Source organism: Ceratotherium simum, chromosome 39, assembly GCF_057802395.1.
Source record: "Ceratotherium simum simum isolate JZ-2026a chromosome 39, ASM5780239v1, whole genome shotgun sequence".
Classification (NCBI taxonomy): domain Eukaryota; kingdom Metazoa; phylum Chordata; class Mammalia; order Perissodactyla; family Rhinocerotidae; genus Ceratotherium; species Ceratotherium simum.
The window spans coordinates 10311484-10336893 of record NC_141938.1 but is presented as its reverse complement, the minus strand read 5'-3'; the positions used below and the strand labels follow the sequence as shown (position 1 = coordinate 10336893).

Sequence of the window (25410 nt, the reverse complement as noted above, 5' to 3'; positions counted from 1 at the left end):
CCTGGGGAGAGGAGGATGAACAGGGAGAGTTCTAACTCTCTGGGGTGGCAACCGGACATGGTTTGCTGTGTGCCCGTCCTCACACAAATGCAGACTAAGATCCCAGGAGCTGGAGAAGACCCCTGGCCTTGTGTGGCTCCGGCCCCAAAGGGACAGATCCTTGGGCACTAGGGAGGGCCAGAATACAGGGCTCACTCTGCTTGTTAATAGTAACACTAACAGTCCCATCAGAGCAGCCAAGATAACTCTAGTGACAATGAAGGAGCAGCAGCTGTCACGCTCCCATGCCATCAGCTTTCCAGCACCTTCTCTCATCTCTTCTGCAAAGCGGCTGCCATTACTGGCCCCCATTTTTTGGATGGGGAACCCAGCAAGTTGGCCAAGGCCTCACAGCTCATCCATCTTAGAGCCAATATTCAAATTCTTAATCTCCACGCAGGCTTCAGATGCCCTCTGGCAGGACAACAGGGTGTGGTGGGGCCTGAGGCCCAGACCAGGGAATGGGACCCACGGGAGGCTGGCCCACTACAGCTCCCTGGGAAAGAAAGTGAGGTGGCCGCTGGCTGGCAGAGAGAAGGGGGCAGTTTATTTCTCTGGAAAGGGAGAGGGCAGGTCACGGCGGGGGCGCGAGGGTCAGGGCAGGGCAATATCCTCCAGCTTCTGGTCCAGTGTCTTGAGGTCGTCCAGGAAGCGGGTCGGGGTGAGGATGTGCGAGGAGCCTGGGCAGGAGGAGAGGGTGAGGGAGGTGGGGTCGCTGCCCTGGGACCCCCCCCGCCAAGGTCCTCAGGAAACTGGGCCCTGACTCTGCAGACACAGGAGTCTAGACCCCTTAGAAATACAGGGGTCCAGCCCCCAGGTGAGAAGAGGTGTCCAGCCACGTCCTCTCCCCCAGGGCGGCCTGACATGAGCCCTGCAGAGGCTCCAGGCTTTGGGGACCACGAATCCAGCTGTCAGCCCCCACCCTTCTGAAGCACCTAGGAGTCCAGCCCCAGCCCCCCAGGGACCCCAGTCCTGGCCGCTCACCAATGAGCACCTCCCACTTGCCGTCGGTGGCCCTGGTCACCTCGTAGGCAGCCCTCATCTCTGACATCGTCACGCCGCCCACGATGTAGATGATGAGCCGGGGCCCCGCCCGTGCCTCCACACCTGCCTTGTTCTTGTGCCAGTGGCCAAAACGGGCACTGTGCGGGTGAGGCGGGCAGAGGTCAGTGCGGGAAGGAGACCCCCACCCCGCCACCTGACACGGGCCTGGGTGCACAGGGTGGGGGGCAGGGTGCGTCCCCCCACCCTCACCTGACAGCAGCCTGGGAGGTGGCCGTGGGGGCAGGGTCGGACACGAATGGCCACAGCTTGCGGTCCAGCCGGTCCTCCACGGCATCCTGGGGGCCAGAGAGGGAGGCTTAGGAGAGGAGCCCTGGGCGACGGGGCCCAGCTCTTGAACCCCCTCCACTGGCTGTGTTCAGGGGCCAAAATCTTGGCAGATAGGAGCCACCACGTGCATCTCTAGCCCCTTGGGGACTCAGGAATCTGGGCCTCCAGCCCCTTGGAGACCCAAGAGTTGGACCCCTAGCCCCTTGGGGAGCCAGGAGCCCGAGCCTCCAGCCCCTCGGGGACCCAGGAGTCTGGGCATTCAGGGTCCATGGGGATGGGGTGCCAAGGTCGCTGGGCCTCCAGCAGGTGGAGGCGCCAGGACCCCAGAGGGGCTGTAGGCGGGCAGCCAGGCCCCCAGCCTGATCCTTTTTGCTGTGCTGCTGCTTTGGGTCCCAGGAAGGGCACTGGAGGGCGAAGGAGGAACAAGGGGGCTCTCTGGTGGGCAGAACAGGAGACGAGAGGGGGACAGAGGAGGGGCCCAGTGGGTGGAGAGGAAAGGAGGCTCCCCCTTATATGTGGACCTGGGGCACCCCCCTGGCAAAGCAGATCGGATGCCAGGGGATGCCCATAATGAGGGATTTTCCGTTAAGCCCCACGGCTTAGCACTAGCAGCATGACGGGGGCTGAGCCGCTGCCTGGATCAGGGCAGGACGTGGCGGGGGCAGGCAGAGGTCAGGCCCCAGCCCCCCACCCTCCCCGTGCCCACCCCCCACCAGCAGTACCTCCATCACATCCTTGACGACCGGGGTCCAGCGGGACAGCTGGTAGGTGGGCTCCAAGCGCTCCCTCCGGCCCAGCCGGCTTGAGGTCCCAGAGCCCTGCAGGCGGGGTACAGCGGGGCCGGTGGGAGAATTAGGGGAAGGCGGCGGGTCACAGGTGGGGCTGGGGGCTCCTCTGGCTTGGGGGGGGCGGGGTTCAGACAAAGATGGAGAAATGGAACAGAATCAGAGAGAGAGAAACGAGAGACAGGCAGGGAAGGGAGAAAGAAATACAGAAGCAGCGAGACAAAGAGATGAAAGGACAGAGATACAGGGAAGCGAGAAGTGGGGGACACGCAGGGGGCACCTGAGAGGGGCGCCCCCAGTGGTGGAAGCAGAATCAGGGAGGTGGCACTAGAGAGGCTAAACGGAGCCCAGGAAGCTGCTGTGTGTGTGTGGGGTGGGTGGGGGGTCCTCAGAGACCCCCAGGAGCCCAGTAGCTGTGTGCCCCAATGCTGGTGACCCTGCGATCTGCCCCCGAGACTCGGACCACACGCCCCACGCCGCACCACCACCGGGACCCGGGATCTGACTATGGCTCACTCCCCTGCTTGGCGTGTGACCCACCGTCCCCAGACCAGACCCCACTCAATGCTCTCTGTCCCCCAAGAACCACACCACACCGTGCACCCCAGCCCTGTGACATGCCTTCTGCCCCCAGGACCAGGCTCTGACTCAACGCCCTCTCCACCCCAGCAATCCCCCCACACCCACACTCGCCTTCCACCCAGTCTCCGCCCCTCTGGCCCGCTCCCAGCGTACCCCGGCATGGGTGATGGTGCCCCCCAGCTGCTCCAGGTTCCGGATGAGGCTGCTGTGCGCCTGCACGTTGGCGTGCTGGATCAGCTTGACCAGGTTCTCCTCGCTCACACCTGCAGGACGGGGAGGGCAGGCCTGGTGGGTTGAGGGGCGGGAGGTGGCCATGTGGGTTCCTGCGTTCAGGGGGTTGGGGGTGGCGTGAGGAGGTCCTAAGACCGCGATGGGGTATCCTGCAGTTGGGGGGTCCTCAGGACCAAGGGAGCCACCGGGGCTAGTGTGGGGGGAGTCCTGGAGTTGCGATTCTGGATTGGGAGACCAAAGGGAGTAGATTTGAGGATCCTCTGGAGTTAGTTGAAGAGTCCAAGTTTGAAAGAATCATAGATAAGGCGGTCTCTTTGTCAGTGGAGCCCTCATATCAATGAGAATTCCCCCAGGTCAATGGAGAGGGGGTCCCAGGGTCCAGAGCAGCATCTGTGGGGCTTGGTGTGCCAAGGGAGTGGGGGCATCCCAAGGACAGGGGAACTGTGGGGCTGAGATTCCCAGGATCACTGGAGACCCTGGTGAATGGGGGTACCCCGAGGCCCCCCCATGCCCCCACCCACCATTCCGTAGAAGGATGTAGAGCAACAGGACCCGGATCTTGTCATAGGCTGGCACCGCCGTGTCCAGCAGCACGGGCACGATCAGCTTCATGGCATCCTTGATCTTCTCGCCCTCTGCGTCCGAACCCATGGCCAAGTCCTGTGGGGCATGGGGGTCAGCCACTACATGGGAGGAGGGGGCAGGGAGGAACACCCCCAGGGTCCTTGGCAAGACCTTTGAGTCCTGCTTCATCCTAGTACCAGGTCTCTGAAGGTTCCAGCCCTGCCCACCAACAAGCCCCACCCCTCACAAGGCCCCGCCCCTCACAAGGCCACACCTCTCCACAGGCCCCGCCCCTCACAAGGCTCCACCTCTCCACAGGACCCTCCCCTCCACAGGCCCCGCCCCTCACAAGGCCACAGCTCTCCACAGGCCCTGCCCCTCACAAGGCTCCACCTCTCCACAGGACCCTCCTCTCCACAGGCCCCGCCCCTCACAAGGCCACACCTCTCCACAGGCCCCGCCCCTCACAAGGCTCCACCTCTCCACAGGCCCTGCCCCTCACAAGGCTCCACCTCTCCACAGGCCCCTCCTCTCCACAGGCCCCGCCCCTCACAAGGCCACACCTCTCCACAGGCCCTGCCCCTCACAAGGCTCCACCTCTCCACAGGCCCCGCCCCCACAGGCCCCTCCTCTCCACAGGCCCCACCCCTCACAAGGCCTAACCTGCGTCCAGGCAGCCCTCACCTGCTCCACGCTGCACAGCCTCTCCACGGAACCCTTGAAGTGCTTCATGCAGTCATCGGCTAAATGCAGGTGTGTAGAATACTGCAGGGTGGGGGGTGGGATTTGAAGGTGACAGAAACTGAGGCAAGGGCAAGAGCAGGGTGGCAGCTGGGGTCAGGGGGCCCAGGTTCCCGGCCTGCACTCACCTTGTTCAGCTCCTTCTGGTACTGCGGCATCTTTTTCAGGATGTGGGATAGGTCTTTGATGTTGGCCTGGGGATAGGGTGGGCGTGAGGCCAGGCCCTGCCCACCCGAGGTCCCACTCCAGGCTCGAGACGCAGGCTGAGGCCCGGCCCCGCTCTGGGGGGACGGGGGCTTTCCTCCAGGCTGCCCATCCTGATGCAGGCCCGCCCCCTACCTTGTCGGTGGTCAGCCTCTTGCTCTCACAGAACGTCTTCAGAAGCTCCGTGACCTTCCTGGGTGGAGAGGATGGGCAGGCGTGAGGTTGGGGGGCTGGTGTCAAAACTGTAGTTTGAGGGCAGTGTGGGGGGTCGCACGGCTGGAGGATGGGAGCCGGGGGGACACACATCCCTGTACTAGGACATGTGCAAGCCCACACTGGGGACACACCCAGGAGTCCAGCTGAAGGGCGTGGCTTGTAGAGGGGTGGCTCCCCAGAACCAAAGGCCACAATGGGGGAGGGGATGGAGGTGGGGACCGGTGCACCCAGCTCCCCGTGTGCACACACTTGGACACGTCCGCGATGTGCATGTGCCGCAGCTCTATCCACAGGTCATCGTCCTCATCCAGCAGCACGGCCTTCTCTCGGGCCTCGCTCAGCCCCGTGGTCTCGTACCTGTGGGAGGGGGAGACATGAGGGTCGGGAGCACTAGCTGAGGACCTGGGACCCAGGTCCGTGGTGATGGTGGGGGGCGGGTTCCGGAAGTGCGCCCACCTGTACGTGTCCTGCTCGATGTCCAGCAGGTCATAGGCCATGGCCTGGAACGTGAGCTCATGCAGCAGCGGGGACACGGGGTCAGCCGCCCGGTCCATGATTAGTAGCTGTGAGCGGGTTTTTTCAGGGCCCTGGGAGGTGGGATGGGGGGGTGGGCAGGGATGAGGACATTGACCCTGACTCTGGCTGGGGCCTCAGCCCTACCCCGCCAGCGCGCCCCCTCACCTCGCCCAGACTGGGAGTGTCTGCCTTGAAGGCGTTCAGCTTGGCCAGGACAACGTGGGCCAGCTGGGCCGTGTCCTCTGGGCCCCTGGGGGTGGGATGGGCAGACAGAAGGGCCTCAGGGCGTGGGGCTGCGGAGGCCAGGCACAGACGGGGGGTCGGGGATGGGAGTCAGGGTCCAGGGTGAGGACCGGGGCTGGGATCAGAAGAGAGCTTAAAGGTTGCATGCAGGAGGGGGTCAAAGCCAGGGGACGGCATGGGGGTGGGGTCCCCACTTGCGGTAGCGGATGGACGGGTACTCCTGCAGCGTGGCGCACAGAGTGGCGATCTGCTGGGCCAGCGCCTCGAGCTGCCGCGCCCGCTCCCCCGCCCGGAAGGGGCAGTAGAGGTTGTAGGTGCTGTGGGGGGCATCCAGCGAGAAAACCTGGGAGGACACAAGTGCCAGAGCCACCGCTGGAGGTACACACCTCCGCTGATCTCTGGAGCCTGCTTCACCCACTGGGCAGCCCCCAACCAATGCCTGGAGAGGAGGTGGAGAAAACCCCAGCCCCGCCCCCTTGGGCGGGACAGTGCTAGGGGGCTCTACGCTGCCCCCTGCAGGTGCCCAGGGAGAGAACTCCGGGTGCCCACAGTGCTCCCTGCTGGCTCCTTTCTTTTCTGACTCAGTTCTCCTTTACTTGTCTCAATGTCTGTTTCTGATCCGGGATGCTTGGCTATGGACTCCCACCCCTTGCCCAGGACTAGGCTGGCTGTACCTGGGCCTCATAGGGGAGGAAGGCAAGGTGGATCTCTTTCAGTGTCTTCACCACCTTCGCCAAGCGGGAGCGGCCCAGCTCATTGAACAGGGGCTCCGGGCAGGCTGGGGTAGGCAAAAGGGGACATCAGGCCAGAGCAGCCCCCACGCCCCGACCCCCTGCCCTCAGCTCTCCTCACTCACTGTCGGTGAAGAAGACATGTGCTGCTTTGTAGGTGAAGGTCGGGGTCCCCCGGAAGTCTGCGATCAGGGCCTGCACGGACTGGGGAATGCGGGTCACTCTCCAGGCCTGGCCCTGCACCCCCACACCTGTCCATCCTCTGCCCTCACCTCCCAGTCACTGCCTGTCCCCCCATACACGTGCAGACAGGCACCCACGCATGCACACACACTCGCTCCCAGAGGCACCTTCTCCGTGGGACTCAGCAAATAAATGGCCTCCAGGCTGGGGATGGGTTCTCGCCGTTTGTTGATGTCTTCAACAACTAGTAGGGACAGAAGAAGGGACCCACGTGGGTGGCACTGGGGCCAGGGCACACGGGGAGTCTCAGATCTGGGAAGTCAACACTTGGGGAGGAGGGTTGGATGCTGGGGGGCTGCACTCCATGGGCCACACAGCTAAGAGCTACGTGGGCAGGGTTCTGCACATTCAGGGTCACAGTCATACCTCCAGGGCCTCCCATAGAAAGCTCTGCATTCTGGAGCCCCACACTGAGTTCATTCTGGGGGTCCTACACGGGGTTCCACACACAGAGGTTGCACAGTCGGGGAGGCTGACCCCTTAGGGATCAGGGCCAAGGAGTCCTGCATGGGAGGTCTGCCCATCGCAGGCTCCCACACTCAGGTTGTCCGTTTGGGGGACATATGTGGGAGGGGGACAGTCACACACTCGGGGCTGTCTATGCACAGAGCTGAGACTTGGAAGTTCTGGACAATATGAGGGGACCCTGCATTCAGGTCCCATCTGGGGAGCACGGGGTGGGGCGTCCACTCACTGGTGATGCCCTCAGCCAGGATGTCTGACATCTTGCAGCAGGAAGACAAGATGCGCATGCTCGGATGGTCCATGATGAGCACCTGTCCGGATGGATAGACAGATGGACCAATGGACCGACAAGTGGGCAGGAGAGGCCGCAGCTGCCCCGGAGGAGGGGCTGGGGCACTGGGAAGGACTGACAGCTTCAAGAGCTAGCTGGACCAGAGGAACCAGGACCCCACCATCGCAGACCCGCCTACCCATCCACCCCATGGGCCTGCAACTTCCTCAGGGAGTTTGAGGGGGTCCCACGTTCAGGGCCCCCACGTGGGTTTGGACAGGGCGTTCTGCTTCACCCCTACCTTCCACTCCCCATCCTTTTTGACGCTCCGAATGACTCCGCTCAGAATTTCTGCAGGGAAGGGAGAGGTGGGCTCAGTATGTGGGGTCCTCTGACCCCATCACCTCAAACCATCTGGGTCTTCAACTGGACCTCTATCTTAACCCCTGTTTACTCCGCCCCCTAGTCCTGCGAGGTGGCTCCTCGTGTCACCTCCAACTTACATACAGGGAAACTGAGGTTCAGAGAGGACAGGTGACTAGCCTAAGCACCCTCGGTGCCTAAGTGGCCGAGTGCCTGGGGCATAAGTAGCCACTGGATCAATACGTTTTAGATGAATAACTGGAAAGCCAGGACTTGCATACAGGTCTACCTGCCTCCAGAGCTGGGCTCCCTGCTTCCCCATCGGCTACCTCGAGTTCTCCTAGCGTGGAGGTTTCAGCCAGACCCCCCAATCCACCTCCATCAGTTTCCCCTAGATTAGAATGCAGGACCCCTGGTTCCCTGCTCAGACGTGTGCCTGGCTGTGGTCCTCCCATCAACCAACCTCCAGCCTCAGTTTCCTCATCTGTAAAATGGAATCAGTGGCTTTCCCGTCTCCCCCGTTACCCGCTGCGTAGGAGGCTCCTTCTTTAGTTGGGGTGCTGGGGTTTTGAGCCACACTGTTTTGAGCCCTGCCCAGTGGAGGGAAGGGGTGGAGAAGGGTCGGGTGGCCCCGCCTAGCCAGTGTCCTGTCCACTGTAATCATGACGGGCAGGGCGGAAGGAGCAGCTGCAGGCGGAACTACCCGAAGCGGGGGAGGGGGCGACCTCCAACCTTCCCCCAAGAACCCGAGCCCTCACGTTGCATGGGGCTCTTGGGGGCCCGGCAAGGGTCGCACCCCTGGACCTGGAAGGGGGCCCTGGACACGCCCTCTGGGCACTCACACCACTTGGGGGCGTTGAGCAGCGCCCCCAACCCGACCCCAATCCGCACCATGGCGCCCCAATAGTCCAGCCCCCGGACTTTGCTGGGGTGAGACCCGGGAGTTTGGGCGTCCACCCTACGGGGCCCCGAAGTCCGAGCCCCCGCGCTCGCCACCCCGAACGTGATGCCCTTGGGTCCCCGGAGTCCAGTCTCTCCACTTTGTTCCGCTCCGGCCGGTGCCGGGACGTCCAACTGGGACCAAGTCCCCGCCCGCCCCCTCGAGCGTCAGGTGCTCGACGGAAGCCCCGCCTAGCCCCCAGCTGCCCGCCGCCGCCGGGGCCCCAGAGTCCCTGCGCCCCCGGCCCTCGCCCCCCAGGGGACGCCAGAGCCCGGCGCGCGGCGGCACTCACTTTCCCCTACCACCGCCTTCAGCCCCGAGGGCGCCATCTTCCCCCAGGGGTGCCGCCGCCGCCGCTTCCGGGTCTGTCCCAAGGTATGGGCGTGGCCCCTCACGTCATCCGCGCGGGCCACGCCCCCTGTGCACCTGGCCCCGCCCCGCCGTCGGTTCTCGGGGAAGAAGACCGGTCCCTCGCAGAGCGGACGCAGTGCGCTGGAGGGGCGCACCCCGACGACACGCTCACAGACGTGAGCTCAGACACACTTCCCCTGCTTGTGTGCAGCGAGAAACTGGGATCGCAGGGCAATGGTGACCGCTTCATCTTCCCCAGGCACAGCAACCACCCTGCCAGCATTCTCTCTGTGGCTGAGGGATGCTGTGTGCCCACCTGGAGCACCGTGGCCACAAACCTGTGACCCACTTACCTTCTGTCTCCCAGAGTTTAGCAGCAGCAGCAGCAGGCTTGGGCAACATTTGATAAAGTCAAGAGGCGGCCTGGAGGCCGGGTTGGAGCTAAGCCAGCACCTAGTGTGTGCGGGGCACCTGTGCCAGATTCTCACTCCATCCTCCCAGAGACCCTAACACGGAGTGCGGTATAGGAGTGAGGAGTCGCGCGTCAGCGGGACTCTCGTCCAAGGCCACATGATGAGTAGGCCTATTGGGATTTGAACCAGGAGTCATCCCAGGAGTGCTTGTCACAGCCTTGTGCTCACCCGGTGCACCCCGCCCCCCAACACCCGCAACAATCACATTCATAGGCTGATTCACACTGGGTTTAGTGGCAGGCTCAACCGCTTGCACATTCACACACACACTTTGATTCACACTCGACTGGAAATTTCTGGGCCTGCTCCCGTTGTGCACCAGCAAAGGGCTGACACTTTGTCACACACAGGGCACACTCCAGCACCACCCATACAAGTGAGGGCCCGGATTTAAAGTGTGATGCATGTGTGTGAATGCACAGCCCTGACCTGGTTCAGTCCTGAGCTGGGTCCTCATTTGGCCATGTTTATTACAAGGTGGCCAGGTGCCAGGCCCTCTGCCACTTACACAGGACAGGCAGCAGTGAATAAGACCAGAAGGTCTGCATGTGGTAGCGTTGAAGGTGGAAGGAGGGGAGAGAAAATGATCAGTTCTGCCCTAAAGGAAATAAACGGTGATGTGATAGCAAGCATCACGTGGTGTGGGGGGGGCAGGGGGCTGCCCTATTGGGGGTGGTCCCAGAGGGCCTCCCTGAGGGAGTGGCCTTTAGACTTAACCCTGAATGACATCAAGGAGCAGCCAGGCAGTGATCCAGGCTGAGAAGACCAGGGATGAGCCTGAATGAGTGGCAGGAGTGAGATGAGGCCCGGGAAGGGGGGTTGGGCAGGAGGTGAGGTTGGAGGGGCTGCAGAGGCCAGACTTCTTCAGAGAGACAAGGTAGGACTATCCCAATCTGGTATGCCTGGGATTGAGAGGTTCCCAGGACACAGGACGCACAGGGCTAAAACGTCCCCAGGAAAATCTCTTTCTTTCACAGCTTTACTGAGATATAATTCACATCCCACACAACTCACTCACTGAGAGTGTCCAATTCAATGGCTTCTTGCATATTCCGAGTTGTGCATCCACCATCAGTCAATTTTGGAACATTTCTATTACCCCACGATGTTTGGGTTTTCTTCTGAGGACAATGGGGGCCAAGGGAGAGTTCTGAGCAGAGGAAGGAGGGGACCCCTGCAGCCCCTGGGGGGAAGGATGGATTGCAGGGGCAGAGGGAGGAGCTGGGAGACACCATGAGGAAGCCAGGACCACCTCTAGCTTCTCACCCTGGGGGTGAGAGTCTGTAGGGCCTGCCACCCCCTACTACACTCAGTGAGGGTGACCAGGGGCTTCCACTGTTAAAGGCTGAATGGTGTCCTGCCCAACCCCCCCCAACACAAAAAAGTACGTTGCAGTCCTAACCCCCAGTACCTCAGAATGTGACCTTATTTGGAAATAGGGACGTTGCAAATGTAATTTGTTAAGATGAGGTCATACTGCAGTACGGTGGGTCCCTAATGCAATAGGACTGGTGTCCACATCCTATGATAGCCGTGTGAAGACAAGGACACAGGGGGAACGTCTTGTGATGACAGAGGCAGAGACTGAAGTATTGCAGCTACGAGCCAGGGAACACCCAGGACTGCTGGCAACCATGGAAAGCCAAGGAGAGGCAAGAAAGGAACCTCTCCTACAGGTTTCAGAAGCGTGGCCCTGCCGACACCGGGATTTCAGACTTCTGGCCTCCAGAACTGTGTGACAAATGTCTGTTGCTCTAAGCTACTCAGTTTGCGATGCTTTGTTAAGGCAGCCCCGGGAAACTAATACATCTGTGGAGGAGCAGGACATCCCGTCAGCATCGAGGACTCGGGGCTGTGGAGAGGGAGTGAACGTGGGCCCTGAAGTGGGGAAGGGCTGCCTGGAGAGGGGGGCTGAACTTTGTGCGTGGGCAGGGGTGGTGACAGCGCAGCCGGTTTATTCTGAGAAGAAACTTCAATTGGTTTCCAGAAAGGCATCTTGGGGAGGGGACGGGGTGCAGCCGGGGTCCTGCTAGCGGCATCCTCTCCCAGGGCACCGAGGGGAAGCCACAGCTGTTCAGAGGAGGGGGCGGGGCTCTCCTCCTGGGTGACGGATCAAGGCACAATTTGGCATTGGTGTCAGGGAGACAGGAGCCCCCAGACCTTCTTGTCTTGGGGCCCGTGGGGAGCGACCAGAGCCAGGGACAGTGAGTAGAGGGAGGAGTGTGGCCAGGAGACAGAGATGGAGCTAGGTTGGCTGGTGGTGCCTTGGGGGTCCTCGGGTCCAGCTTCCTCTTCCCCCCACCCCACCTGCAGATAGCAACTGCCTTTCCAACAGGGTGAGGCCACAGGTACTGGTGGGCAAGCGGGGCAGCTGCACCACTTCCCACGGGTGGGCTGAAGACCCCGGCCCAGCTGCCCTGTTTGCCTGTCGACTCCCAGTGAGGCCCAGCCAGCCCCTGCACTCCACCCTAGTTCTTGGAGCCCAGTGAGCCCTGCTGGGCCAGCAAGGTCCAAACCCAAGTCACCTTGCCTCCCACCCCCACGGCAGCCCCGGTGTCGTGATGCAAAAACAATTATCTGGATCATCTTTATGGGGCTTAAGCTTGGGTGGGAACAGATGGGGCGTGAGCTGGGGATTTGGGGCCGGGTATCCACTCCCCCCACAGCCCAGTCTTTTAAAAAGCCTTCTCTGGCACGGGGCCGGGGCAGAGGCCAGCGGAGAAGTGGACGAGGCCCAGGGGAGGGGAGCGGGGACAATGATGGACCAGGAAGAGAAAGAGGATGGGGGCTCGGCCACCTGCGTCAAGGTAAGCCAGCCCCGCTCCCACACACCCCCAATTCAAGGGCCCGTGAATGACAAGACTAATTAGTTTGTAGAGCACCTAATTAGCGAGGGAGTCTCCTGGGACCCCTGACCCAGTTGCTGCCCAGGGAGGTGCTGGTGGGCAGGAGGGTCTGAGGGCCTGGGCCAACCCTAGGACAGAGGTCAGGGCTCTCAGTGCTGACCCCCCCTGAGGTGGGGGACGCTGGGATTTGGGGGCGGCCCCTGGGCCATTTCCCTGGCTCATGTCCCAGCCCCCAGGCCACCCTCCAGTCAGGCCCCAATCTAGGACGGCAGGACGCTGGCACCGGCAGCCTCTCCCTTGAGGCAGCACCACGTGAAATGGATGGCCGGGCCCCTGGGGCGGGGGCCGGGATTGAGGAGACTCAGGTCTCATTCGGAGCAGCTCTGCAGAGCAGCACTGCCGCGCGGACTATGGTGAGAGCCGAGGAGGGGCGGCCAGGCTCCAGGGTCGGAGCAGGAGCTGGCCGGCCAGGAGGGGAGATGCTGGGTTCCTGAACTGAGGGGCCGGCTAGACCGAGTGTGTCTGTCCTCAGGCGGGCTCCCCAGACCAGGAGGGCTTCTTCAACCTTCTGAGCCACGTGCAGGGAGACCGGATGGAGCAGCAACGCTGCTCGCTGCAGGCAGGGCCAGACCAGCCCGCCGAGAGCCGTGAGAGTGGGCAGCAGGGGTGCCTGGGAGTGGGTGTGCTGTCTGTCTGGGGGACGTGAACGGGGCAGGGTGCACGGCGAGTGCCCATCTGGGGGGACTGTGGGCAAGAGGCTGTGTGAGAAAGTGAGCAGACAACTGGGGACACAGATGCCTGTGGGTCTCGGGGCACAGGGGGTCGGGGGAGAGACCGGCGTGCATGCTGGGGGATGTGAGTGGGGGTGAAGAGGTGGGTTGGGGGCTCTAGCTGGGCTGTGTCCCCTGGAGTCTGTTATGTGTCTATCCCCACGTGCCTCTGCTCCACACAGAGTGCGGCCCCACACCCGAGATGGACAGTCTCATGGACATGCTGGCAAGTACCCAGGGCCGCCGCATGGACGACCAGCGCGTGACAGTCAGCACCCTGCCTGGCTTCCAGCCTGTGGGCCCCAAGGTAGGTGATATTCTGCTGGGGCTGAGGAAAGACCAGCCAGGCCGAGCCTGCCTCCCACCCCCAGCCAGGAGTGAATGGGGCCCCACCCCCACCTCTGTCCATTATCTGCCCCAAGGATGAGTGCCTGGTAAGGGCGTCCCCTCTGTCTCCCTGCCAGTCACAGGGCCGTCGCCAGTCCCATATCTGACTTCAGACGGGAGGACAGAGGCCCAGACAGGGCCAAGAGGGGCGCAAGGTCATGCAGGAGGCATGTTAACGTTAGAGCCGTCACTGGAAGTCATGGCTCCTGCTCCCAAGTCTGAGGGTTTAGAGGAGGCCAGAGAAAACAGACTTCCTGTCTGGGAAGACACCCTCAGAAAGGAGGACACATGAGCTCATACAAAGGACACACACATCCGCACACTCACGTGTGTCCACATCACACGTACTCACCCCTAACTTGGATTCTGATCAAGACCCCAGTGAGATCCCCAAATACTACCCTAAATGTTGAATAACCAAAGTACACAGAAGTTTGGGGATGGTGAGGAAGACGGCAGGAGGAAGGACACAGGTTGCCACCTGTACCCTCCCTCCAGTGTCTGTGTCACCTCTGGCTGACCCCTCTTCATCCACAGGACGGAGTGCAGAAACGAGCTGGGACCCTCAGCCCCCAACCCCTCCTCACCCCCCAGGACCCGTCTGCTCTCAGCTTCCGTCGGAACAGCAGCCCCCAGCCCCAGACACAAGCCCCCTGAGGGCCTGAACCGTCCTGGGCCCCACTTGGCCCCCGAAAACAGACAATAAAACATTTCCACGGGCAACAAAGAACCATGTGTGTGTTATTTTCTGGGTGGAGGGCCTACGACTCAGGCACTTGGAGGCTCAGGAGCTCTGCCGGGCAGCTCGAAGGAGCTTCTCCTCCCGCTGCTTCCGTATCCTCTCTTTGAATTCTTCTAGCTCTTGGCGCTGGGGGTGGGGAAGGGGGTGGGACAGGAAGGAAGGAGGGGGGCACACACCTCAGGGCCTGAACCCCTCTCCCACCACCTTGCCCTGTACCCCCGAGGCCACGGCTTGAGAGTTCAGTGTCTACACTGGAAGCCCTGTGCCAATTATAACCAAGGTCCAATTGGGATCAGTTTCATCTTTCAGGGAGAGGGCAAAAGGACACCACACGCCCCTCTGCTCTCAGTTCTCTGACCGTGACTGAGGGTAAAATTTTCATTCAAATCCACCATGGCCACAGGGGTCCAGGCTCCTCCGTCCCTCTGGTTGGAGGAAGAGTATGTCACTTACCTGGTCCTCCTTCTCAGGTGGCCACAGCTCTCTCTGTGGGGACAAAATCAGAGATGGAGGCACAAGCCAGGAGCCTCCAGAGCCCCACAACCAGAGCAAGGTTGGCTCATGGGAGGCAGACATTGGTCCCCAGCAGGTTGGCGCCTCATATCCTCCCCCTGGACTGAACCCATGAAACACTCTCCCTGTGCCCACCTTGCGCTGTACAACATAGTCCTCAAACCACTCGGCCTGATTGGCAATCCAGAACATAGCCACAGGGAAGGTGAGGTAGAGCGTCATCTGGAAGGGAAGAGCAAGGGAAATGAGCAGAAGCAGGGATTACCTTATCTCCTTCAGTGTGCAAAGGCTACTCAGAGCCTAGAGGACCATCCTCCAGCAGAACCTAAGAGCGCCTCCTCAGGGCGCCCCCTCCAAGAACCCCAGAACTCCCACCAAAGGTGCAGAAGCCACACACCTTAAAATCTAGCCCCCATAAGCCAAAACATCTTATTCCTGAAAGCCCCCTCCGAGTCTGGGAGACTCCTTCTCAAAGACAGACAGACCCACACTCACACACACATACACCGGCCCCAGGAGCACACGAGCTCTTACTACAACCAAAGCTGTCTCCTTGAGACCTCATTATGCCCCCCAGTCAGATCCTAAGAGCACCCCCAAATCCAGGAGGCCTCACTCTTCAGAATCTACTCCTCTAAGTCTAGGAGTCTCCCTATCAGAGACAGACACCCACCGACCATGAGCCCGAGAGCTCCCCCAGGGTCTGAAGCCTTCCTTCTCGGAGCCCCCACCCCAGATCACCCCTCTCAGAGGCCCTTCCTTACCCCAGCCCTCCCAGATTCCCCCCTAACCCAGCGCCCCCTTCTCTGGGTTTCCAACCGTAAAGATCCCTCTCAACTCTCAGGAGCCTTTTTTTGGAGGTCCCCCTTTTCAGAGCCTCCTCCTCAGATCCAGAAAGACCCTCCTGCCCAGGTGCCCACGCACTCCGGGGCTCACTGACCCGAAACACCTCCAGCTTCACCCCCATCTCGCTTCTCCGAGGCTACAAAGTCGCTTCCGCCCAAAGCCAACTCTCCACCAAGACAGCAGTTCATTGGGAGTTCGCGGGCTCCACCGCTGAAGCTGATTGGTCGAGGAACTCCGGGGACAACGTCATCTTCGAGCGCCTCCTCTCTGCTTCCGGTCGCTGGCGTTGTGTAAGCGAAAGTCAACAACGCGCCCGCGCGGTAGAGAAGGGTTCAGCCAATAGAAAATGGGTTTGGCTCGGGAGGGCGGGCCTTCAGCGGGAGACATCATTATAACGCGACGCCTGCCCGTACCTGGAGAGCCAGGAAGATGGTGGTGATGGCGCGGCCTTCGCGGTCCGAGCGGCCGGACCTTGTTTTCGTGAGTCCGCGGCGGGCTCAGGGGTGGCCGGCGTGGAGGCATCGGGGCCTGAGTGCCGCAGGGGATCGGGGCCTGGCCGCAGGGGGGATCTAGGCCAAAGCTATGTTGGCCCGAGGGGTGGGGGATCCTAACGGGCCAGAGGCCGTATGGTGATGTCCGGACCAAGCTGACCAGGAGTAAGAGTCTGGTGCCGGGGCCTTCGTGGCTTGAGGAAAGAGCTGCTGTCGAGGTTAGGGGCCTGTCATGCCGGACCTGGAGCGGAAATGGGAGCGCGCGGGGAGTGAGAGGGGAGGGAGATTCACACATTTAAATCTTGAGAGGACTGATGTCTGAAGTAAAGGCATGGTGACCCGGCCAGGCGTCTGGTTTCTGTGGTAAAGGCTTGGTGTTCTGGGTAACGGTCTAGGTCTGGTCCTGAGCGTTATAGTTTCTGGGATAAAGGCTTGGTGTCTGGCCTAGGAGAACTCTGGAGTCGAAAATAAAGGCCTGGTGTGGAGCTGGTCGGGTGATTGCCAGTGGGATCCTGAAGAGTCCAAGACTTGGTGTTTGGAGTATAGGCCTGACATCTTCGCTAAATGCTTGGTGTTAGAGTTAAAAGCTTGGCGTATGGTGCATATCTCTCTTGAGATAAGGGTTTAGCTTCCAAGTTCTGGGGCAGAGTTGAGCTAGGCTCTGGCTAGTGGGAGCCTGAGGTCCCTGGTGTCTGGGAAGAGGCGTGTTGTGAGGAGGTAAGGCTTGGTGTCCAGGGCAGAGGCCTGGCATCAGGGCAGGGCCCTGGTGTCTAAGGAGTCGGGGCCAGAAAGTGGGTAGCTTGATTAGGAAGGCCAAAAGAAGGATGTCAGGGTGGTAGTCTCATATCTGGCCTAGCACCTATGACTGAGGAGTCTGATGATCTGGAACAGAATGTGGGTAGTAGAATTCTGGGGTGTGAAAGTCTGAGTCCTGGTATCTGGGCATCTGGTGACCTGGCTCCGACGGTGGGCAGTGGGGTCTGGGTAAAGCTCTGGAGTTTGGAGTGGAGTGGTGCTGCGCTCAGGCTCTGAGGGCAGGTCTCTCTGTTCCCCATTCCCTGGCCGGCAGGAGGAAGAAGACCTCCCCTATGAGGAGGAAATCATGCGGAACCAGTTCTCCGTCAAATGCTGGCTCCGCTACATCGAGTTCAAACAGGGTGCCCCGAAACCCAGACTCAATCAGCTGTATGAGCGGGCGCTGAAGCTGCTGCCCTGCAGGTGGGAATGGCTATCGCTGCCCTGCCCGTCCCAGCCCCCACCGCACCTTGTTCACTCATAACAAAACTGGACAGTAGGTCCCAGGTGATGGCTATTGTGTTCCATCAGTAGTGTACATCCCCCGATTGGTCAGCACAGCTTCCCTAGTGTCCCAGTCCATCCCCCCATTGCTGAGACTAGTCACCCCTCGTCGGGCCCCTTTTCCCAGCAGTTGCCTCCTGGGGCAGAGCGGAGGGTTCTTGGGGTTCATAAAGCTGACCGATACTGTCTGCCCCTTCCCCCATTCCCCAGCTACAAACTCTGGTACCGATATCTCAAGGCTCGCCGGGCACAAGTGAAGCATCGCTGTGTGACCGATCCTGCCTATGAAGATGTCAACAACTGCCACGAGAGGGCTTTCGTGTTCATGCACAAGGTGGGGGTTAGGCCAGGGGATGGGTGGGAGGCGGGCTCAGAGTCCATGGAGGTGGACAAGGCAGAGGGGATTGGAGTCTGTTGCCTCTGTGCACTTGAAGTTGAGCTGGATTTAGTCCCACAGGGATGGAGGTTCTGGGTGTTGCTGCGTTCTTGGCTGTAGGACATCCATGTGTCTGTGTGGCCAGGCCGTGATGGCTGGTGGCTGGTGGCTCAGACCTGCCTGCCTCTCCCCACGCCTCCAGATGCCCCGTCTGTGGCTAGATTATTGCCAGTTCCTGATGGACCAGGGCCGCGTCACACACACCCGCCGCACTTTCGACCGTGCCCTCCGGGCGCTGCCCATCACCCAGCACTCTCGGGTTTGGCCCCTGTACCTGCGCTTCCTGCGCTCACACCCGCTGCCGGAGACGGCCGTGCGGGGCTACCGGCGCTTCCTCAAGGTGAGCCCATCGGGTGGATGGGCCAGTTCCCCAGGTCAAGAATTCCCAAAACTCTCACTGGGACACTTGCCCCATGTGGCATGTCACCTAACAGGCAGGATGTGGGAAAAAGGTTCCTTGAGACAGACAGTCTTTTGTTTGTGATTCATTTGTTTATTCTCCAGATCGTTTGTTAGCACCTGCCTACCATCAGGCAGAGACAGGTGTTGGGGACAGTGTGACTGAGACAGCCCCTGCCTGCAGGGAGCTTTCAGTCTAACTGGATAGACAGATGTGCATGAGCTGATCACGTAAGCCTGAGTAAAACCACAGCCGTGGGAGGGCAAGGAATGGGAGATAAATGGCTATGAGAACGTATAACAGGCGGGTGGAGAGTCGAGGTGGAAACTGGGTGGGAGTGTGCAGTTTTCTCAAACTTATGCCATCTGTTATATATCAGGAAACCGTTAGCACAGTGCTGTTTGGGTAAGGGCTGGTGGTGAAGGCAAGGCCTGGCCTGTGCAGGCTGGACCCTTGGTCTCTAAGGCAGACCAGTCAGGGCTGGGGTTGGATCAGTGGGGCCCAGGCTGGACCAGTCAGGATTTAGGCCGGACCAGTGGGGCCCAGGCTGGACCACTAGTCAAGGCTGGACCAGTGAGGTCCAGGCTGAGGGGTGTGGCCAAGGCTGGGTCAGCAGGGATGGCTCTTGGCCGGGACAAGGTGGGTGGCTGACAGGAGGCCTGGAGCCCCTAAGTGGGTGGGGGATATGGTGGGGTGGCCCTGCAGCCCCGCTGACTGCCGGGGCGGGTCGGTGCCAGCTGAGCCCCGAGAGCGCAGAGGAGTACATCGAGTACCTCAAGTCGAGCGACCGGCTGGACGAGGCCGCACAGCGCCTGGCCACGGTGGTGAATGACGAGCGCTTCGTGTCCAAGGCCGGCAAGTCCAACTACCAGGTGGGCTGGTGGGGAGCCGGGAGAGAGGGCTTGCCTCCTCGGGGGCCGCGGCTGAGACTCTCTCCCGGGCCCCGCAGCTGTGGCACGAGCTGTGCGACCTCATCTCCCAGAACCCGGACAAGGTGCAGTCGCTCAACGTGGACGCCATCATCCGCGGGGGCCTCACCCGCTTCACCGACCAGCTGGGCAAGCTCTGGTGCTCGCTGGCCGACTACTACATCCGCAGCGGCCACTTCGAGAAGGTGCGTGGGCACACGGGCCCCGGGGTGTGGGCCGGGTCTCCCTCCAATGCACATGGACCCGTGTCTGAGCAGCAAATGTGCAGACATGCTTCTGTGCACACATGCACGTGCCCCGACACCTCTGCCTTCCTGAAGGTGAGGAGAGGCGGTTCAGCCCTGTGGACCAGTGCACTCACCCTGGGGTCAGCCACACCTGGTTCTCCCTGGCTGTGTGGCCTGGGGCCCGCTAAGCCTGGGTGTCCTCATTTGCAGAGTGGGAGTGACAGTCACTGTCGAGGTGTTGGTGTTGCTGTCTGCCACCGTGTTTGCTTGCTCTTCTTATTGGGCAATGGAGTGGCAGGCTCAGGGGATAGGGGAGCATGTGGGGCTCTGAGAGGTCCCCAGCAGGGCTGGCTGGGGCTGTTGGGGCCTCGGGGAAGGTGGGAGCAGAGAGGAGGGGGGCTGGAGTGGAGAGGGGGGTGGTGAAGGATTAGGGAAGTGGGGAGCTGCAGACCGAGGAGGGGCTGGCTGTGTCCTGCTTTGGGGAGCCACCAGCCCGGCATGGGCAGGCCAGAGGCATGACCAGGTATGCGTATTACAAAGAGTCTTCAGGTTGCCACTTTGGGCAGAATGCATGGGCCAAGGCCAGTGGCGGGAGACCAGCCAGGAGGCTGCAGGAGGCAGCAGCCAGCTGGAGGCAGTGGGGCAGGACCAGCCAGGGACGGGGCAGAGAAATGGGGCCCGAGCTTGGGGGCGGGGATGACGGGGAGAGCGTGAGCTGGAGAAGCGGGGTCGGGCAGGCTGAGGGGGGCTTCATAACAGCAATTTAGCCCTCCATGGCCGAGCTGAGGTTAGGGTTCCTGCAGGGCGGACCTATGGGGATAGGGGCTTGGTCACCTATTGAGTCTTACTGGGTGCCAGGCGTTTTACACATGTCTGCCTTGAGCCTTGTGGTGACTTAGTATGCGAGGTTGTCACTCAGTTTACTAAGTGGGAGCTGAAGCCCCCAGATCACTCCAGCAGGGCAGGGGAGGGCTCCACCCGTGGCTCTGTGCTGAGCGCTACTGCTCACAGCCTGCCGTAGCTGGGCAGGCCTGGGAGAGGACAGGGCCCAAGGGAAGGCCCCGTGGGGGTTCCGACTTGGGCCTGGCGCCAAAGTCGGTACTGCCGATTGCCTGTCTCCATGCATGGGCACCCGCGCCTCTCCCCTGCCGGCACTCTCCTTCACCCCTCCCCGTCCCCATCCCCATCCCCGCAGGCTCGGGACGTGTACGAGGAGGCCATCCGGACCGTGATGACCGTGCGGGACTTCACCCAGGTGTTCGACAGCTACGCCCAGTTTGAGGAGAGCATGATTGCAGCCAAGATGGAGACGGCCTCGGAGCTGGGGCGGGAGGAGGAGGGTGAGCAGAAGAGGGCAGGCAGAGAGGCTGGGGGTGGGCTGCCAGGGGTGGAGGGAGTCCCAAGCAGCTGGGGCAAGGGAGGGGGCGTCTCAGGGTCAGTGCGAGGCCCGCAGGGAGGGAGACTGAGTGGACAGTGTAGGTGGGATCTTGGTGGGTAGCCAGGCCTGGGGATACATCTCATGCTTGGGCTGGACTCTGGTGGAGAGGGAGGACTGCGTGGGCGGTGAGGTGGCTCAGGAGGGCCTGGGCCAGAGCTTGGCAGGGAAGGAGGGCTGTGGGGAATGGTGGCAGTCAGGGTGGTCCTGGGGCAGCTCAGGCCGGGGCCAGTGGGGAGAGAGTGCCAGGGGGGACAGTGGGGTGAGTCGGTAAGGCCCAGAGCACTTGGCTGGGGCTGGAAGGAGAGAGGGCTGGGGCTGGAGGTGGCTGTGTGCTGAGGCCCTCACCCCTGCTCCCCGGCCCCTGTCTCGGGTCCCAGACGACGTGGACCTGGAGCTGCGCCTGGCTCGCTTCGAGCAGCTCATCGCCCGGCGGCCCCTGCTCCTCAACAGCGTCTTGCTGCGCCAGAACCCACACCACGTGCACGAGTGGCACAAGCGCGTGGCCCTGCACCAGGGCCGCCCTCGGGAGGTACGTGATGGCCCCGCCCTCACCTGCCTGGCCCCACCCACACCTGGTACCTGACCCAGCCCCTCCCACCCAGATCATCAACACATACACGGAGGCCGTGCAGACCGTGGACCCCTTCAAGGCTACAGGCAAGCCCCACACCCTGTGGGTCGCATTTGCCAAGTTTTACGAGGACAACGGACAGCTGGATGATGTGAGTGCCATACCTTGTGTGCGTGCTGTGTGCGTGAGTACAGACGCGTCCTCAGCCAGAGGACCCAGGGACACGGGTGCATTCGGGTGAGCATGCAGGCTCAGGGAGAGGGCGGCAGCTGGGTGGTCAGGGTCTCAGCCTGGCCTCTGCCTGCCCGTAGGCCCGTGTCATTCTGGAGAAGGCCACCAAGGTGAGCTTCAAGCAGGTGGACGACCTGGCGAGTGTGTGGTGTGAGTGTGGCGAGCTGGAACTCCGCCACGAGAACTACGACCAGGCCTTGCGGCTGCTTCGGGTCAGCACCAGCCCGGGGTGTGGGGAGGGGGCTGCGGGGTGTGCAGCCAGGGCCCGGGACACCACCTGAGCTCCGTACTCGGTGCCACCGGCCCCCTATAGAAGGCGACCGCGCTGCCCGCCCGCCGGGCCGAATACTTCGATGCCTCGGAGCCTGTGCAGAACCGCGTGTACAAGTCGCTGAAGGTGTGGTCGATGCTCGCTGACCTGGAGGAGAGCCTTGGCACCTTCCAGGTGAGCTGCCGGGATGGGACGGGCCGCAGGCCTGGCGTGGAGGAGGGGCAGGGTCACTTCACTCAGCCCCCACCCACCCCCGCAGTCCACCAAGGCCGTGTATGACCGCATCCTGGACCTGCGCATTGCCACACCCCAGATTGTCATCAACTATGCCATGTTCCTGGAGGAGCACAAGTACTTCGAGGAGAGCTTCAAGGTGGGGGCCCCAGGTGGCAGTGTCCCCTACCCAGGTGTCCTGGGCACTGTGTCAGTGCGCTTGGTTCTCCCTAACCCAGTACCACAGACTGGGTGGCTTAAACAACAGAGATGTATTTCCTCCCAGTGCTGGAGGCTAGAAGTCCGAGATCAAGGGGTCAGCAGGGCTGGTTTCTCCTGAGGCCTCTCTCCTTGGCTTGTAGACGGCCGTCTTCTCCCTGTGTCCCCACACGAGCATCTCTGTCCGTGCATGTTTCTGGTGTCTCTCCATGTATCCCACATCTCTTCTTATAAGAACACTAGTTGTATTGGAGTAGAGTCCACTCTAGTGACCTCATTTTAACTGAGTGACCTCTGTAAAGACCTTATCTCAAAATACAGTCACATACTGAGGTCCCGGGTGTTAGGGCTTCAGTGTGAATTTCAGGGGACACAGTTCAGCCCGTGACAGGCACCGAGTCCCACCTCTGTGTGTGTATGGGGTGAAGGGAGGGTGTTGGTGTGGGTGTGTGGGGTGTCTTACGTGTGCATGTATGCACGTGGTGAGGCCCTGCCCCGCCCCCTGAGGGTTTTGGTCGTGTACGTGTAGAGATGATGCACGTACACGGACAGGGAGGTCGTTCACGTGCACATGCTACCCCTGCCTGAGTGACAGGCCCTGCCCCTCGGCCTGGGCTCCGTATCTGCGGAGCTGAGGTCCACCCCCCTCTTCACCCATAGTGTCACCTACCAGTGACTTAGTGAGTCCTGGTCCAGCCCTGACCCTTGGGTCTTGCAGTCTGTTGAGGCCGACAGGCAGCACAGACCCTCCTGACAGCGCCAGGATCACAGGGAGGGGTGGACGGGAAGGGGCCTGCTTGTTGAGCCCGAAGGAGACCCGGGCAGGTTGGGTGCCCGGGGGTCTCACTCTGAGCCTCACACGCTGAGACTCTCCCCATCTTGGGGCAGGCCTATGAGCGCGGCATCTCGCTGTTCAAGTGGCCCAACGTGTCGGACATTTGGAGCACCTACCTGACCAAGTTCATCGCCCGCTATGGGGGCCGCAAGCTGGAGCGGGCCCGGGACCTCTTTGAACAGGCGCTGGATGGCTGCCCTCCCAAATACGCCAAGAGTGAGGAGGGCCAGGGGGCTCTGCGGAGGGCGCGGGCAGGGGTGTCGTGGGTCGGGCCTCTGTCCTCTGACCACCCCCCGTCCTGCCGCAGCGCTGTACCTGCTGTACGCGCAGCTGGAGGAGGAGTGGGGCCTGGCCCGGCACGCCATGGCCGTGTACGAGCGTGCCACCCGGGCCGTGGAGCCCGCCCAGCAGTATGACATGTTCAACATCTACATCAAGCGGGCGGCTGAGATCTACGGTGTCACCCACACGCGCGGCATCTACCAGAAGGCCATCGAGGTGCCCGCCGCGGGGGCCGGGCCGGGGCGGGGCTGGCTGGCCTGCCAGGGATGGGCGGGTCCTGCAGGCTGGAGGATCTGAGCATGCCTGCGTGTGGGGGCTGGGGGGCCTTCTAGAAGGGCCCGGCCTGGTGTGTTGGGAACCACCTGAGCTCCCCCAAGAGGGGTGCCCCTCCCGCCCCGTGCCCTGCCCTCCCTGACTGCACCCTCCCGCCCTATCAGGTGCTCTCGGACGAGCATGCGCGGGAGATGTGCCTGCGCTTTGCGGACATGGAGTGCAAGCTTGGAGAGATCGACCGCGCCCGGGCCATCTACAGCTTCTGCTCCCAGATCTGCGACCCCCGGGTAGGGCTGGACCCGCAGGCGGGCGGGCTCTGGGAGGCTGCGGCCAGCCAGCGGCTTATGCGCAGACCCCTCTCCACAGACGACTGGGGCTTTCTGGCAAACGTGGAAGGACTTTGAGGTCCGACACGGCAACGAGGATACCATCCGGGAGATGCTGCGGATCCGCCGCAGCGTGCAGGCCACCTACAACACGCAGGTCAATTTCATGGCCTCGCAGATGCTCAAGGTGTCGGGCAGCGCCACGGGCACCGGTGAGCTGCTGAGGGCCAGCCCTCGCCCCGGCCGGGCTCGCCCTGGGGCGACACAGTCCCTGGTCTCAGGCCTGTCGGCCCAGCCTTGACCTGCTGGGTCTGGGAGCATCTGGGTCCAACTCTGCCTCCCCCGCCTCAGACTAGGAACTCCCAGAGGGCTGGGGACTCAGGGACAGGTGGGGGCGCCCAGCAGCACCCAGAGTGAGGGGGCACACGGGGAGCAGCGGGGTCTGGTGTGGCTGTGGGGAGGGCCCGCCCATGGCGTCTGACCCCGCCCTGCCCCGCCAGTGTCCGACCTCGCCCCCGGCCAGAGCGGCCTGGACGACATGAAGCTGCTGGAGCAGCGGGCAGAGCAGCTGGCAGCCGAGGCGGAGCGGGACCAGCCCCCGAGGGCCCAGAGCAAGATCCTGTTCGTGAGGTGAGAGCGAGGGGCTGGGGGCTGGGGCTGGGAGCCAGCCAGCTCTTCTTCAGGCTGGGAGGGGGAGCTGGGCCCAGCTGAGCGGTGTGCCCCCGCATCCCCGCCCACCCACAGGAGTGATGCCTCCCGGGAGGAGCTGGCCGAGCTGGCACAGCAAGCCAACCCGGAGGAGATTGAGCTGGGCGAGGACGAGGACGAGGACGAGATGGACCTGGAGCCCAACGGTGAGGGGCCAGCCTGCCAGGCAGGGCGGTGGGGCAGAAGCCAGGGAGGAGCCCTCCTGGAGGGTCACCGTGTCCTCCCCGCCTCCCCCGCAGAGGTTCGGCTGGAGCAGCAGAGTGTGCCGGCCGCCGTGTTCGGGAGCCTGAAGGAAGACTGACCCGCCCCCCTTCACCCCCACCGCCCCCTCCCACAATGAAGCCTTCATTTGTACGTCATGGTCTGAGCCTCCTTCCTGCCCTCCCCTCCTGCTGCCCAGGTGCCTGTAGGGACTGCCAGCTCAGTGGCGCCCTGGCCCCGGGCCCGGCTCCCCCCACCCCCAGATTGGCTGGTGTGGGAGGTGGGGCAGCTGGGCTCAAGGCCAGGGCACACGCCCCACCCTCACCCTGCAGAGCCAGTTCTGGACTCCAAGAGGCCAGTCTCTCTGTCGCCTGTGGCTGCCTTGAGCCCCAAGCCTGGGGCCTTGCCCCTAATTGCCCAGCTCTCGCCAGCCTGTGCCTCCTAGAGCTTGTCCGCCCTCTCCCCGCCCCCACAATCAGCAGGTCACGATTCCCAGTCTCCCCTCTGCAAGCCCTTTGTCGCTGGGGGAGGGCTCCCACGTCCCCTTGGGTCAGCGAGCTCTGGAGGCAGGCAGCTCCTGGTCCAGCTGTGAGCTTAGCAAGGTCCTTCTCTCCTGGACAGCAGCCAGGAGCCAGACCTCGGCTATGAGCCCTGGCCAGGGTGTGG

The 25410-nt window shown here is 62.2% G+C and overlaps 4 protein-coding genes across 5 annotated transcripts; 2 read left to right on the top strand and 2 right to left on the bottom strand.

Annotated features, from left to right (window-relative positions):
• Positions 1–564: 564 nt before the first annotated feature.
• STXBP2 (syntaxin binding protein 2) lies at positions 565–8857 on the bottom strand. Its single transcript, XM_014797703.2, has 19 exons — positions 8759–8857; positions 7465–7514; positions 7122–7203; positions 6535–6611; positions 6310–6388; positions 6128–6231; positions 5648–5796; positions 5376–5460; positions 5151–5281; positions 4944–5051; positions 4614–4671; positions 4403–4468; positions 4218–4298; positions 3491–3629; positions 2892–3001; positions 2094–2189; positions 1294–1379; positions 1024–1181; positions 565–719 (listed from the first exon to the last, which is right to left on the bottom strand). The coding sequence occupies exons 1-19, from the start codon at positions 8793–8795 to the stop codon at positions 634–636; spliced, it is 1782 nt and encodes a 593-aa protein (XP_014653189.1). The 5' UTR covers positions 8796–8857; the 3' UTR covers positions 565–633.
• Positions 8858–12031: 3174 nt separating this feature from the next.
• Positions 12032–14009, top strand: PCP2 (Purkinje cell protein 2). The gene is made up of 4 exons (XM_087426076.1): positions 12032–12097; positions 12669–12816; positions 13089–13213; positions 13831–14009. Exons 1-4 carry the CDS (start codon positions 12047–12049, stop codon positions 13948–13950), a joined length of 444 nt encoding a protein of 147 aa, XP_087282202.1. The 5' UTR covers positions 12032–12046; the 3' UTR covers positions 13951–14009.
• Positions 14010–14014: 5 nt separating this feature from the next.
• PET100 (PET100 cytochrome c oxidase chaperone) lies at positions 14015–15582 on the bottom strand. Its single transcript, XM_014797706.2, has 4 exons — positions 15489–15582; positions 14684–14770; positions 14489–14521; positions 14015–14161 (listed from the first exon to the last, which is right to left on the bottom strand). The coding sequence occupies exons 1-4, from the start codon at positions 15513–15515 to the stop codon at positions 14078–14080; spliced, it is 231 nt and encodes a 76-aa protein (XP_014653192.1). The 5' UTR covers positions 15516–15582; the 3' UTR covers positions 14015–14077.
• Positions 15583–15777: 195 nt separating this feature from the next.
• On the top strand, positions 15778–24897 carry XAB2 (XPA binding protein 2). Of its 2 annotated transcripts, none has more exons than XM_087425581.1 (19): positions 15778–15874; positions 16955–17103; positions 17395–17518; positions 17763–17960; positions 18758–18892; positions 18970–19134; positions 20372–20516; positions 20992–21143; positions 21217–21336; positions 21497–21526; positions 21730–21861; positions 21947–22060; positions 23008–23170; positions 23262–23452; positions 23674–23796; positions 23876–24047; positions 24336–24465; positions 24580–24689; positions 24783–24897. In XM_087425581.1, the coding sequence occupies exons 1-19, from the start codon at positions 15824–15826 to the stop codon at positions 24842–24844; spliced, it is 2466 nt and encodes an 821-aa protein (XP_087281707.1). In that variant the 5' UTR covers positions 15778–15823; the 3' UTR covers positions 24845–24897. The 2 variants fall into 2 exon arrangements, with proteins under 2 accessions (XP_087281707.1, XP_004443561.1); XM_004443504.3 differs by having other exon boundaries at positions 21497–21628.
• Positions 24898–25410: the final 513 nt, after the last annotated feature.